At 38.5% G+C, this 13,638-nt stretch overlaps 1 protein-coding gene across 1 annotated transcript in view; it reads right to left on the reverse strand.

Annotated features, from left to right (window-relative positions):
• Nucleotides 1-4,890: 4,890 nt before the first annotated feature.
• Nucleotides 4,891-13,638, reverse strand: part of CPE (carboxypeptidase E) — a 55,331-nt gene continuing 46,583 nt past the window's right edge. Inside the window, exons 6-9 of the mRNA XM_058024066.1 lie at nucleotides 11,494-11,633; nucleotides 9,373-9,472; nucleotides 6,955-7,073; nucleotides 4,891-5,598 (exon numbers count right to left, since the gene is read on the reverse strand). Coding sequence (XP_057880049.1) covers nucleotides 5,500-5,598; nucleotides 6,955-7,073; nucleotides 9,373-9,472; nucleotides 11,494-11,633 — 458 coding nt within the window. The 3' untranslated portion in view covers nucleotides 4,891-5,499. The remainder of the gene's footprint in view (nucleotides 5,599-6,954; nucleotides 7,074-9,372; nucleotides 9,473-11,493; nucleotides 11,634-13,638) is intronic.

Raw genomic sequence — 13,638 nt, forward strand, 5'->3', positions numbered from 1 at the left:
GCTCTGACAGCCTCAACCCTGGAAGTGTTCAAAGCCAGGCTGGATGTGGCTTGGAGCAACCTGGTCTAGTGGAAGGTTCCCTGCCCATTGCAGAGGGGTTGGAATTACAGGATCTTTGAGGTCCTTCCAACACAAACCATTCTGTGATTCTCTAATTCTAAGTGCAAACTTGGACTCTTTGTAGACCCCAAAAAACCCTGTAATCCACTCCTGATGGGTCTTGGAACAAGTGATCCTTGAGCTTCTCAGGCTGGGCTAGCTCTTGACACACCCTGCGAGCAAACTGGAAGCAGCCAAGAAAAGCCACATGAGCGGATATTTAGTGAGCTGAAGGGAGGGAAGTCAGACTGTAATTTCGTACTGTTCTTGGCAGCCAAGTCCTCTCTGGAGTGCTGTCCATAGTTTCTGAAATGTGTTTAATTTACCTTTTGTGCAAGGGGTGCTGCAGTACGGGGGAAGGATGTTGTTTCTACACCCTTGGACACCAGCACGTGCACCACAGCACAGTGCAGAGCTGGTGCTCTGCTAAGCTCATGAACTGCAATCTCCCATTGCAGCACGGTCCTGCAACACTGTGCACCCCTCTTTTGCTGCCATGCTACTGGCAGGTGAGATGTTCATCTAGCTCTGTATTTTGTCTCTAAATTATGGCCCTGATCACATTCTCATTGGGTGAATGTAACAAAAATGGCACCCAGATTTACCTTACCTTTCACTGAGCAGCAGTTCAAAGGCTTATGTGAGCTGTGGGTTGCAACTGCTCCAGCTCACCTCCATGATTTCTACTTTGTGTCTTGCAATGGAACTTAAGGTCCATAACCAATTCTGCACATTGTGAAAGTAGATTTCATTTCTTGTTAATTATTTTGCAGCTTTCTCCCAGAAAAGATGTTGCTCATGCAGAATGAGCAGCCGTGACAGCAGATAGTCTGACTACTTAGATTCCAGGCTTAAAGGTCTTGTAATAACAGGAACCTTTCCAGAGTAGCTTTATCTTAACACTGAAGGCATGGACATACTGCACTCCTAGAATCCCACAGTCACATAACCCTATCCAGCCTTTACTAAAGAATAATTAGAAAAAAGGTCAGTAAAATCCACTCACTTCTCAACACCGGACTGCTTCCAATGCATTTCCAGATGTCGAACTCCCTCTACGTTCCCAATGCAGGAGCCAAATTCTTCAGCTTCTCTCTTTGACAATTTCCACTGTGAACAGGGATGTGTGATTACAAAAATGTGTAGTGGCCTAACTGTATATGAAAGGAGAACCAGGATGAAATAACTTGGATTATGAACCATTAATTCAGGGAAAATGTAGCAGTGTGATAAATGATGCCTAACCATGGATGTGTTTAAGTCATTGCTGAAACAGAGTGCCTGCAGCAGAGAGGTAAAATAAGGAGGGATGAAGAAAGATCAGCATTGTGAGGCCATTTAACTCAATTACTATACTCCCATTATCACAGTTAATAAAAGAAAACAGCAGTTGTTTCTAAATATCTCATTTTTCTGCTGCTGATTCCAGTACTTGCTATACTGCTGAAAGCCTTGGTCTCTGGATATGTAGGATTACATCAACTTCTCTGTTGTCATCCACTTCTCTCTCTAAAGCAGGCTTTAGGAACAAAAACTTGAAGCAAATTCACTTGGAACCCTCAAAGCTAAGAGGCAAACTAACCCACTGTTTTGGGGTTTTTAATGCCACGGACTTCAGAAAATCTCCTGAGTGTTTTTGTTTTCTGGGTTTAATTATCTAAGTCAGAAATAATGGAAGAGAGGCTGTGTCAATGGCCAAACCTATGATCTAGCTTAACAAGCAGTAAATTATTCATAACAGACATAGCTCTACACAAACAGAAACATACACAGGGAATAAAATACTTGCAAGGAGATGATCAGAACAAGTATTTTGCAAGATTCAGGAAGGTAGAAAGTAAGCACTGCAATAGCATTTCTCAGTCCTGCGTTTCCAGAGCAAACCACAAGCAGGAAACAAGGCACTCCTCCAGTGGAGCAGGTTTACTGGGAAGCAGCTCTAGAGAGCTGCTCTAACTCAGAGAGGCCATCATTAAACTGCTGCTATTCTACAGCCTCCACAAACATGAGTCAAACTAAACACACGGGAGAAAATCAGCTCATTGGAACAGCATCTTTTAATTTTAAATTCCACCTCTTCTAAACCTATCTTCTCTGAAAGCTCTTAGTTTCATGGCCTAGTTATTAAGTGTTCCTCAGACACCTGTTATAGCTGTTAGAAAAAAGAAACTCAGAAAAATCTGGCAGCAATTCTTTCTAATCTACCATCTCAGTTTTAGTTTACACTTTAATTATGTCATTAGCAGCTCAGGACTAGCCAAGGCTGTATGTGAATTCACGTATATGGATGTGAACACCACAACCTAACCGGCAAACACAATTCAGATGCAGTGATTTAATTTGACTGACTTCTGTTTTTCTGTAATCCTGACCCCTGCAGTTATAAGGAATGTGTAGCAGCACAGATTTGCAAACACACTGCACAATGTGCTTTCTAATCCTAAGGATCAATATGGAAACACTGTAAGGCAGACACACACAAGTGCATGCCCTGTCCCCACCAAGCCTGCATGGAGGCAGAGCATCTCATTCATCTCCCTTACTTGACTTGAAAGCCTCCATGGGAGAAGTGCTCAGAAAGACACGTACTCCAAAAGGAGGATGTTCTGGCACAAAGTTAAGGGGCTGTGGATGGCTCTCAGAGAGATATCAGCACAAATCCTGGTCTCCTTTCTCTGTTCAAGCAGCAAATTAACTGGCACACACTGAGGATGTTTATGGCATACTCTGCAGACATGCACGGCCAAAGAGGTCACATTTTGAACCTGCAAATTACTCACACATTTTACATTTTAAATAAAACTGTAGATTTATTGTACAATAGTACAGCATGTGCCTTTTTAACCAAAAGCTTAGCATCACATAACACTTTAATCTTCCATTAAACATACACAGTCCTACAACACAGCTCAGCTCAGCAAGCTACAAAATGAATTAATTTATTGAGAGTCCTGGCTACGCTGTTCTTAAGGATGTTTACCTAGAGCAAGAACAGTGGCAGTGGTTCTGGTGCTGAAACATTTAATCACTTTTACCTTTTCTCAACACAGTAATAGCAAGCAGTCACCTAGAGCACAACAAACAGATCACTTAAGGGACAGCACATTTAATTGCAAATGTATGAAACAGTAGACCAGGGGATCTCACACACATCACACAGGTGTGGATTAGAAACCTGTTACGAGATCACTTTGATGCAATGTCTGCACTAACTATGCCACAGGAAGACTGGATGCATGACAGGCATCGTACCATGAAGTGTCATTTGGATTGAAATTCTTAGGTTTGGAAGAGGCAGACCAGGGTGTTCTGTACAAATATACACTTGCCTTATTACATTAGTTTACACTCCTGTAGCCATTTGCCCATGTGACAGCAACATCTTGTTATAATTCATTTTTATAACATTTGCTTCAATTTTACCTGGTTCGATTAAAAACAAGGTCATTACTTACAGACATAGAATGTGTTCTGTGCCAAATCTTGGCCTTTCAAATTATCATAGACATCCAGGTTGGTGTAACCAGGCATCCTTTATGCATGCTCTTGTGCACAGCTAGCTACAAGGTGTTATTAAGACACATTCAGATAAGACTCTTTATTTGCCACTGGGGTTTTTCATTGCAATGGAGAACCAAAGCTCATCACTATATAATGACTTAGAGTAAGTAAATTTCCTCTGAAATTTGGAGTTAAACATCTAAAACTCCAATGAGCTGCAGGTTGCATCACAAACTCTTCATCAGAGAGAGAAAGTTTATGCTTTTTTATTGCTGTTCAGATTACCATTGCGTGTCAAACCTTAAGCCTGTTCCTTAAAAGGATCAAGTGCTACTTTTATTAAAGAATTTAAAATTCTCAGAAAACAGTACTTGCAGTAAATTTTTTAATACCCAAAGGAGGTAAATTTGGATCCTGCACCTGAATATGTGATTTTTCACTTACAGCAGGAGTGTGATAGTCCACTCTTGATTGGTTCCAAATGAGCACCAGCTAAAATAATATGCTAATCAAAACACAGAGAATGGTATTAAAGAAACAGAGGAAGGAAATCTCGATCAAATATCTGATCTTGAATTAAAATAGACTAGCAATATATGTAAGCTTTCAAACAGACAAGACGCTTAGCTTATCTCAAGTAGCATACCAGGAGTCACTTCCGAAGAATTACACCAAACTTGCACCTGCTGTGGTCCATGTGTATTCTCTGGCTCTGCAAATTTCACTCATCTTGGCCAAAACACTATAGCATGTTAATTAAAGTTTTAAAAAAATCAAAAAGGGACCAAAAAGAATGGTTTTAAATCAAAGTTGCTTTTGTATCAACTTCAACATTTTTCTGAAAATTTCACCACACTGAAAAAAATTTCACTTATCTGTCTTGTTTCTAGTTTTAGGTAAGACTAGCCAGCAGAAGAAACAGAGCTTGAAACAAATTCATTATTGACTTGCAACACTAAAATTACAATCTCAGTAGATTTCCAGCTAATTGTCTAAACTGTAATATTTTGATAGCCTTGACTGAAAAGATGAACTCTTAACTGATTATCTAGACATCACGGATACAAGTAAAGATTGTTGAAAAGGTAATTATTTAATTAAAACAGACTACAACTGAAATTATTTTTTCTTGCCGTTGAACAAACACAAGCAGCCTATAAATGAGATGCACTAGATCTTCTTCTTCCACTCAGAATTTCTAATTTGTTTAACAACTAATGAGAAGTACTTAAAACCTGATCTCCAAATATTATCAACTGTTTAAGGAATAAAGCTCTGCTTTTTCCTGAATTCATTCCATGCCATCTTTTATTAAAGAGTTTACACACATTCTTTCTTCTTACTAAAATGAAGTCAGCTTGTGTTTCTTACATGTTTAAATAGCTCCAACACCAGAGACATACAAAGTGTTATACTGAATTTTAATCCTTGCAAAACATTATTTCACCACACACTGTTATTATAAATCTTTTCAATAGCATCCATTATAGAACTCAGTAAAGAGCACTGTCTACTACTATGCACTGTCAAATATTTCTGGCAGTATCGGTAATCAACTACAGCATATTTATTTTTTAAAATCAAGTGTTAACCTACATATTCTGAACTTGCAAATAATACACAACAGATTTTACTGTCATATAGGCTGCATATTCATTCATTTTTTCTGATTTTTATAGAAGAGTAAATTTTCTATAACAATATGAAAGAAAATTAATAACTTATTTATCTATCTAGGAGGCTAGTAGTTATTTGTAATCATATTAATCAAAAGATGACTGAAAAATTCAAAGTTAATTATTGTGAAGTGCACAAAATCTAGAATATAGGGATTTTCCACAGTACATGATACTAAGTCAACATATAATAGATTAAAAGCTGTAAAGCCAAAATCATCATTTAAAAATTTAGTGTTTCTGACATCATCTTCCACCACTCCATCAACTCTTCTTTTTCCTCTTCTTTTCTTTCAGACAATGACTCCAGCTCAAAATCAACCTGATTAAGAGAAACAATCAGAAACATCAGTAAGACTTACAGATAGGGAATAGTTAGGCTTTTAAGAGTCATTTATTGAAAGAAGGTGCTTAACACAAACATAGGGCTTAGAGAGGTACCTTCTGGTTCAGGCTGGGTTTATTCCAAAGTGTCTCAAAGCTGATTAAAATACATGCAATACTAGTATATCAGTACAGTAACTTATCCAAAAATACACACAGGTGAGCAAAATTTCCTAAAGAACCAGACATCTGTCCACTTGTATTTGACTTGACTAAAAATTTCAGAAAGTATGGGCCAATGAAATTAAAACCGAATAACAGCCAGCCACATAAATCATGTGGCGTATTATAAAAGGTATCATCAGCATATTGCCAACACCGATCACAGAATATTGTGAGTTGGAAGGGACCCACAAGGATCATCAAGTCCAACTCTTATGAGCTCCACTGTCTAACCAGCTGAGCTAATCTCAGCTAACACCAGCTGAGCACTGCAGACCCCCAGCATTTCAAAACATGTATTCAATTTTATGCCATCAAAAAAATCCAGGGAGCTTTTCCTAACACATGGCTCATTAATGTAGATACCATGTGCTAGTTTCACAGAATTCACAGAATGGCTAGGTTGGAAGAGACCTTAAAGATCATCAAATCCAACCCAGCCCTAACACCTCAACTAAACCATGGTGCAGCCCATTCCCGAACTTTGTCATCCTTTCCATAAAAAACTTCTTCCTTTAGTATATCTTAATATGTGATTCACACTATTGAAATAGCACTTTAAATACCTCCACATCTGTTCAGACAGTGAATTTAAAATGCTTCTGAAACCTTAGATGGAGTCTAGATCTTATCAACCTCACACACTGGATATCCATGGAAAGCAGTAGCTCATTGCTACCTTTCTGCACAGAGCTGGCCACTGGTTTGAACCTAAGCAGGTACTCATTCGACAAATTAAATTTAAAAAATGTCTACATCAAAACCGCAACATCTCTTACTTTTTATGTTGTGCTATTAAAAGATATTCCATAATATTCTATTCAAACATGTACCAATAACATGTTTGAATAGAATATTATGGAATATCTTCCATATCTTCCTTCTAATATCCATATCTTCCTTCTCTGTGTCTTTTTGTTATAAATAACGCCAAGATATTAAATGAGTTTACAGTGAGATTGCTCTCAGTGGCTGGTGCATCAAGTGCTAGAAGAGTAATTTCCAGACTTTCTAAATTCACATGTTCTAGAATATTCTGAAAAATCACCTCCTCCTTAGATGCATACCACGAAGGAAAAAGGGACCTTTTAAATGTATAATAGAGGATAAATGAACACATGTGAACACTTACCACAACAGCAGGGCTGAAGGGCACAGCCACTTTTTTAGTTATTGCTAGATAGCCTGGTGCTGAGGCTGTAACTTTGTAATTTCCAGGCACAAGCAATCTCCAGTAATCACCATCCTTGGCTGTAAAGAAGAAGAAAAGAACCCAAATAAATATGTATAAGACTAATTACACAGCTAAGAAGCAAGGCTCATATGTCAATCTTTTATATTCCTGTCAGTGCTTTCTTTTTGACTGCCTGAAAGGCTGTACATATATATATATATATATATATGTGTGTGTGTGTGTGTGTGTATATGTATCATATTTGCTTCCTTTCAGGTAATCAAAAACATTTTAATTTTGAAGTTGTGCTGGAGACCCCATGAAATATTATGCCCGCTGAGGCTGAAGGCTCTCCATCACACTGAAGAAAAGGACATTATGGGACATTACTCCACTTCAGAAGCACTGCTCAGCCAATGTAAAGTCCCTGCTAAATGTCTGAGATTCTGTTTGCCATGTGATAGGGATTTTTAATGTTCCTCGGTATTCTGATAATCCAAGCGTAAATAAATTTCATTCCCGTCAAATTTAAATAAGTGGGACTACCTTTCTCATCTTTCAGAAAAAGCTACAAATCATAATTTCCTAGAATATTGCATGTGTATCACCCTTGAAGCATCACTATCTACATGCTTCCAGGCATTGTCAAGGGTTTTTTCTTTGGTTCAGAGAAACAAAGAAATGGAAGCTTGATCCACTCAGGTCAAAGAAAGGCTCCTCCCACACTGTTACTACAGTTTATGTTTTCCAGTCACAGAATCAAAACTCATCATCATCTTCTCTAGAAATGACCCTATTGCATTTTCACAAAGACTCAGATCTTCCCTGCACCAGCAGTAGGCAATTATCTAACTTGTCACAGACTAATAATTTGAATTTCTTGACCTCCAGAAAAGATTGCAGAGCTATTCTAAAGTTCAGCTTTAGAGCAGTGCCATTTAGAAGATTTGGCTCTTTGTACTAGTCCCTTAAATGCTTTTTCACCACATCTGCAGCTACACAGTGTACAAAGGGAAAAATTACTTAAATATCTGCTATTTGCATGGTCAAAAAAAATGTCAGTAGGCAGTCCAGTTGTTCCCAGATTTTTCTCTTCATAAAACAGAATGGAAAAAAAATTGCTGTAGAACTACAGCAATGATCTATTATAATTTCTGTCACTGCAACAAAGCAGAATTTCAACTCATGAATAAAGAGCAGGAGAAAAGCCAAAGAATATTTCTCCCTCATTTCGACTGTGCTAATACTCAAGTACTTGTTTTCATCCCTGTTTTGACAATACATGACTTTAGGTCTTATACACACACAATGATGTGAAAAGATTTATAATTAGATGCAATTTTTGTGTCATAGAAGCATGAGCTCCTCTCTCTCAAATACCTCTTTGCACAGTTTATCCCCTTTTTATTATGCCTGACAATTTATTTCCAGTCTCTATACATTTTGCCTCCTTGTTTGCAGTGACAGAAGATAACTCATGTTTTCACAGACTGTTCTCCTGCTGGGCAGAGGAGCTGCTGGTCTCTTTGCAGGTGATGTACCAACACAAATCAGAGGTGACTAAATATCCTACTAAACCTGTTCCATAATATTCTGCATTTCTGTGACAGTATAGTGAGACATATCATTGAGAAAATGAACATAAAATAAGCTCATGCATAAAGCAGTGACATTTACTTATTGTTTCTCTAATTGGTATCTTTTGCAAATCTCAGGATAGGAGAGCACAGGTGTAAAGGGAAGGCTGAAAGTTGGCACACTGAGAAGCTATTTCTGAACTCACTCCTAGAACAAAGCACATCATCACTGAAGAGGTGACACATCATTTTCTGTCAACACCAACCAACACAATGCTTTCATCTTTTAGAATCACCCTTCTGAAAAAACATCACGTAATTGTAAACAGCAGAGAGAATTTATCTTTGCTGAAGGAGGTTATGTAAATTGGAAATCTGTCAAGAATTTACATACCAAAAGGTATGACTGCATTGTGAAAAATATAACACTTTTGGACTTAAATTTAGCCTTCAAACTGAAGGCAGCACTGTTGACAGAGCTTTAAATCCCATCAGAGCTGTGAAACACTATTTGCTTCACAAATTAGAAGACAGATTAGAGCATTAATAACCAAGAGCCACCCAAACCAATTTACACTAGAGACCCATGAAGTAAAAAAAAAAAAAAACCAGTCTCAGCTACTCTGAGAGCAAAATACAAGTGAAAAATTCATAAAATCTTCTGGGCAACAAACTTCTTGAGGTGCAACGTACCGTCCTGGTTTCAAACTTTTGCTCCCTTAAAGCTGCAGTTAAAAAGATGTGAAATGGCTCCAGGTTGCTAAGCCAAAGAGAAGCACTGCTGAGGTACCACACTCACCTGATGTAACATCATGGCTTATCCCCTCCACAGAAATTGTAGCATTTGCAATTGGATTGCCCTGAAGATCTTTAACAAACCCCTTCACTCCTCGATGAATCTAAAATAAATAAGGTCACCAACAAATGGTAAATAAAAAATTCTTAAGAAAAGATGGTGTTTTCTGGCAATGGATTATATCTATTGATATATCTAACAAAGCATGGTATGAATCCCACAATCTACAGGCTGACCACTATCAATGATAAATACTAAATATCATAATGGAAAAGGGAATGAAGAGGAAAATAATTCAGCAAGTAGTTATAATAATATATCTATTCAATGCAAGTAATTCTCAGAAATACACAGCAAGTAATAATACATGTAAACATTGACTTGCAAATCTTTGTCATATTGGGAATTAATGAATGCACAGAAAAGCTTTGAAAGAGCAGCCTACAGAAACATTTTTTTTAAAGTTTCATCAACTGTAAGAATGCAGAGCTAATGACATTATTTCTTAAAGGTGATGCATTAGCAAAGTGAATGCACTTTGAAGTCACTTGCACTTCAGTGGGCAATCCCTCTGTGAGGTGCTTGAGCTTTCTATTGCACACCCCAAACATGCAGCTCTGTGAGCTGGGACCACAGAGAGTCAAACATTCCCTCCTGGGCTGTGGGAGAAGGGCACTGGTGGGTCATGTCCTTCTCCTTCGTGCTCCAGGTAACAGCCCCAGCAGCAGCTAATCCGTCTGCTCCCACTATATATGAAATTAAAATATGACCTCAGTGTGCAGAGGGACCAGTGCATCTTAAGCACAGCCTGAAAGCAAACTCCTCAGAAGCAAGAGACTGAGGATCAACTGCCTTTTCTTCTCCAGAAACAGGGAACTCAGTGCTGGGGATGAGGGGATGTTGGGAACCTCTGTGGAGATGCGCCTCACTGTGAGCCTGGAAACGAAGCAGCAAAGTGCTGTGAAGTTCAGGCTTCTCTCTGATTCCATGTCCTTTGAAAAGGCTTGTGGATCCCAAGTTTTATTTTGAGATACTGATGTTCCCCTTTATGAACCTATATGGTGCATTCAGCTGCACCATAATTCAGCTGACAGATTCAGTTCAGATTCCTGTAACACACTCTGGGAGAAGCCTCAGAAAAGCAGAAATTACATATTTGCACTGTCCCCAGCACTCCCAGGGGAGCTGGAGCATAGGCCTGGTCACCTTATCCTGCAAGAAGATAAAAACCAATGCCAAAGAGACCATCTGAACTTCAAGGATAAAGCTGGTAGCTCTGCAGGAGCAAAGGAAGTTTGCAAAATAGTATCTTATACATGAGCAATTTTGAAAATGCTGTGACAACACAGCTTTCCATGAGTCAGAGAAAATTAACCCCTAGGCAGGGGAGCTGAACAATTTTAGATGGATTCCATAAAGAATGGGTAAAATCCTGCAGGACAAGTACAGCTTTTCCCTTAGCCTACAGATGTTTTAACAGAACAGTATAACACTTCAAATATTCAAATATTTCAGGTTTCTGGCTAACTGAAGCATTTCTGCATAATTAAATCCTTAAAGAAATTAATGTATTAATTGATGGGCTGTGCTAATAAATTGTGTTCCTCATTTCACAATCTCAGGTGTGCAACCACTAATGATATCAGATTTATTTGTAATTTTTAACTACAATATTCAGATTTCAGAAATTCTCTATGGTCTAATCCAGCTGCCCAGGTTCCTGTACATGCACAGAATGATCCTTCCCACATCAGCAAACACACTGGAATATCTGCAGAGGGCAATCCATCTCTCTGAGCACACACACCAGCACTGGGGCAGTCAGTCATAGAAGATGGAGATTTGTATTTTTTTTGCATTGAGGAACCCAACACAAATAATTTAAGTCAAATGTCTGCAACAGTTTAAGTAGGGTGAGAAGGATTCCATACTGTAAATGCATCTATCTTTTCCACTCTTCTTCCACTTATATAGAAATATCACACAGGATTTATTACCACAGAGACAAATAAGAATTAAAGCAACATCTGGATTAATATGGTATTTTGAATTAGATGTTCACAAACCACAAAGTTTAGAAGCTTTATGCACAATAGCTGGTTTTGCCATCCTCTTCTCTGTTACCTGCTCAATGTAATTTATAAGAGAGTTCTTGTTGTCCTCCCAGTAGCCCTTCAGAGTTTCTTCAGGTGGGAATTTTTCACAGCTCAGCTCCACTGTGATTTCAAAGCAGTTGCTGCTGAGGTAATTGAAATCCTGCATTCCTGCAATGCCAGAAAAGAGAGGCAGTGATGCATTTTTTGTTACTCTGAAGTAAGTAAGGGGGGACACATGAAATGCTGGGACTACTAAGAAAAGAACAGTTATTAATACAATTGATGCAGCTCCAATCCATCTGTTTAATTTTGAATTCAGAAGCTTTAAATCAGAGAAACCAATAGGACAAATAATTCCAGAATACATTTTCTTGCCAGGGAAAGTTTTAAAAGGCCTTGATAAATAGGCTGTATACTTCTACTTGATGCTGCACGTGACCAGTATACTTTTAACTCACACATTTTTGGATAGCTGACATATAAATTACATTTCTTCTCTTTGGGAAAGAAAATTATTTTAGACTATGGCTAAAATATTTCCATATTAAAAAAACAACCAAAAAAGATGCTCACCTTGTAAGCCAAGAAGAATGACAATTAATTATAAAGAAAACTAAACATAATAAAGTGACATTGAAAAAAAGATTTATAAAGATGGGTCAAAAATGTGTTCAGTTTTTTCTGAAATTATAACATTTTACATGGAAAACATTTCCTTGTCAAGATTTGCTGCATACATTCAATCATCTGCATAGATTTCAAATATTCTCCACCAAAAAAATACAAAATAAAACTTCCTATAAAATGTATTTATACTAAAATTTTTCTATGGATAGGGTTTCTCCAACTCAATGCCTCTGCAAAATCAATATTAGCTAGCTTTTGAAAGAGAGGAGAAGCATCACTATAAATGCAACTTTAATAATTGAAATTTTAAAACATAAGTAGTTTTAAATAATAGTTTTGCTTAAATTGGTCAACCAAAATAGAAGGAGGTTTCCAGGTTTTTGTAGCTGGATCAACCGACTGGAGAGGGACAGTGGCCATCCCCAGGAGGGTGATAAATATGTTTTGCAGAAGCTGATGAAGGACCATCCCTCTCCTCCCCAGTCTGTCTAGCTAGCAGCGTCAGTGGATTCTCAAATGGAGGCCTGAAAAGAAAGCAGCCACCAAGCTTTTTGAGCAGCCCCATGGAGGTCACTGAGGGATTCAGGAGTGTTCCTAGCACAGCTTGTTCATGCAGCTCTGTGTTCCCCCAGGCAAGCTGCATAAGAGACCTGAGGCACTTTACTGAGCACCAGAGCTGCTCATGGGTCCACAAGTGCCCAGAGAGCTGGTGTCACATCCCAAAGAGAACCCCAAGGATGGCAAACACACTGAGTCAGGCGGGATTTAGCCAGCACACTAAGGTGAAGAGACTCTTTTCTGCCAACCAGGCAACAAGACTCCCAACTACTGACAGGCATAGGGATTTTTCTGACTGCTAAAAGAATTTTTTTTTAGAAGGATGAGGATACTGAAGGCAAAGGCTCCTGGGAGGGAATGGAGGGATGGCTCTGATGTTCCAGCAGGCAGAACTCTTAGATGCTCCATTCAGCAATACACAACAAGAGAGCAGTGGAGTCACGAGTAAAATCCTGACAGCAGGGCTGACTATCATATATCTGTTCTGGACACTAGATAATGCTGCTTTTGCTGATTTTTGTACTTCTTCTAAAAGACAGAAAGAATGCATGAAGAGAACAGGGAGCCAAAGGGCACAATGTAATTTTACCGTAGTGACAGTAATTCTGGACCATTATTGTTCCAATTCTCAGAAAATTTCTCCTTCCTCCCAAAGTATTACTCAGGGATGCCCTAGTTTCTCAAGAACAGAAAAAAGAAGCAATATATTTTTCAGTTTTGCGCACAATGTCCATATCCTATAGTTTATTTTCCAGGGCCTGGCCTTGCCCAAGGTTTATGTGCGGCTCCTGAAAAAATTCATCTTTTGTATCTCTGGGACAATGGGATGAATGGGATGAAGCTGGCCAAGATCCCAACTACAGCCTATCACATGTGCAATCTGGAGTGCATTGGGCTGTGCACTCTTTACCTCCCTATTCACAATGGTGATTAGGTGCAATACACAAGAAACCAAAACATTTCTAAAGATTTATCGAATATTGCAGCA

Source organism: Melospiza georgiana, chromosome 5 (genome assembly GCF_028018845.1).
Source record: "Melospiza georgiana isolate bMelGeo1 chromosome 5, bMelGeo1.pri, whole genome shotgun sequence".
NCBI lineage: Eukaryota > Metazoa > Chordata > Aves > Passeriformes > Passerellidae > Melospiza > Melospiza georgiana.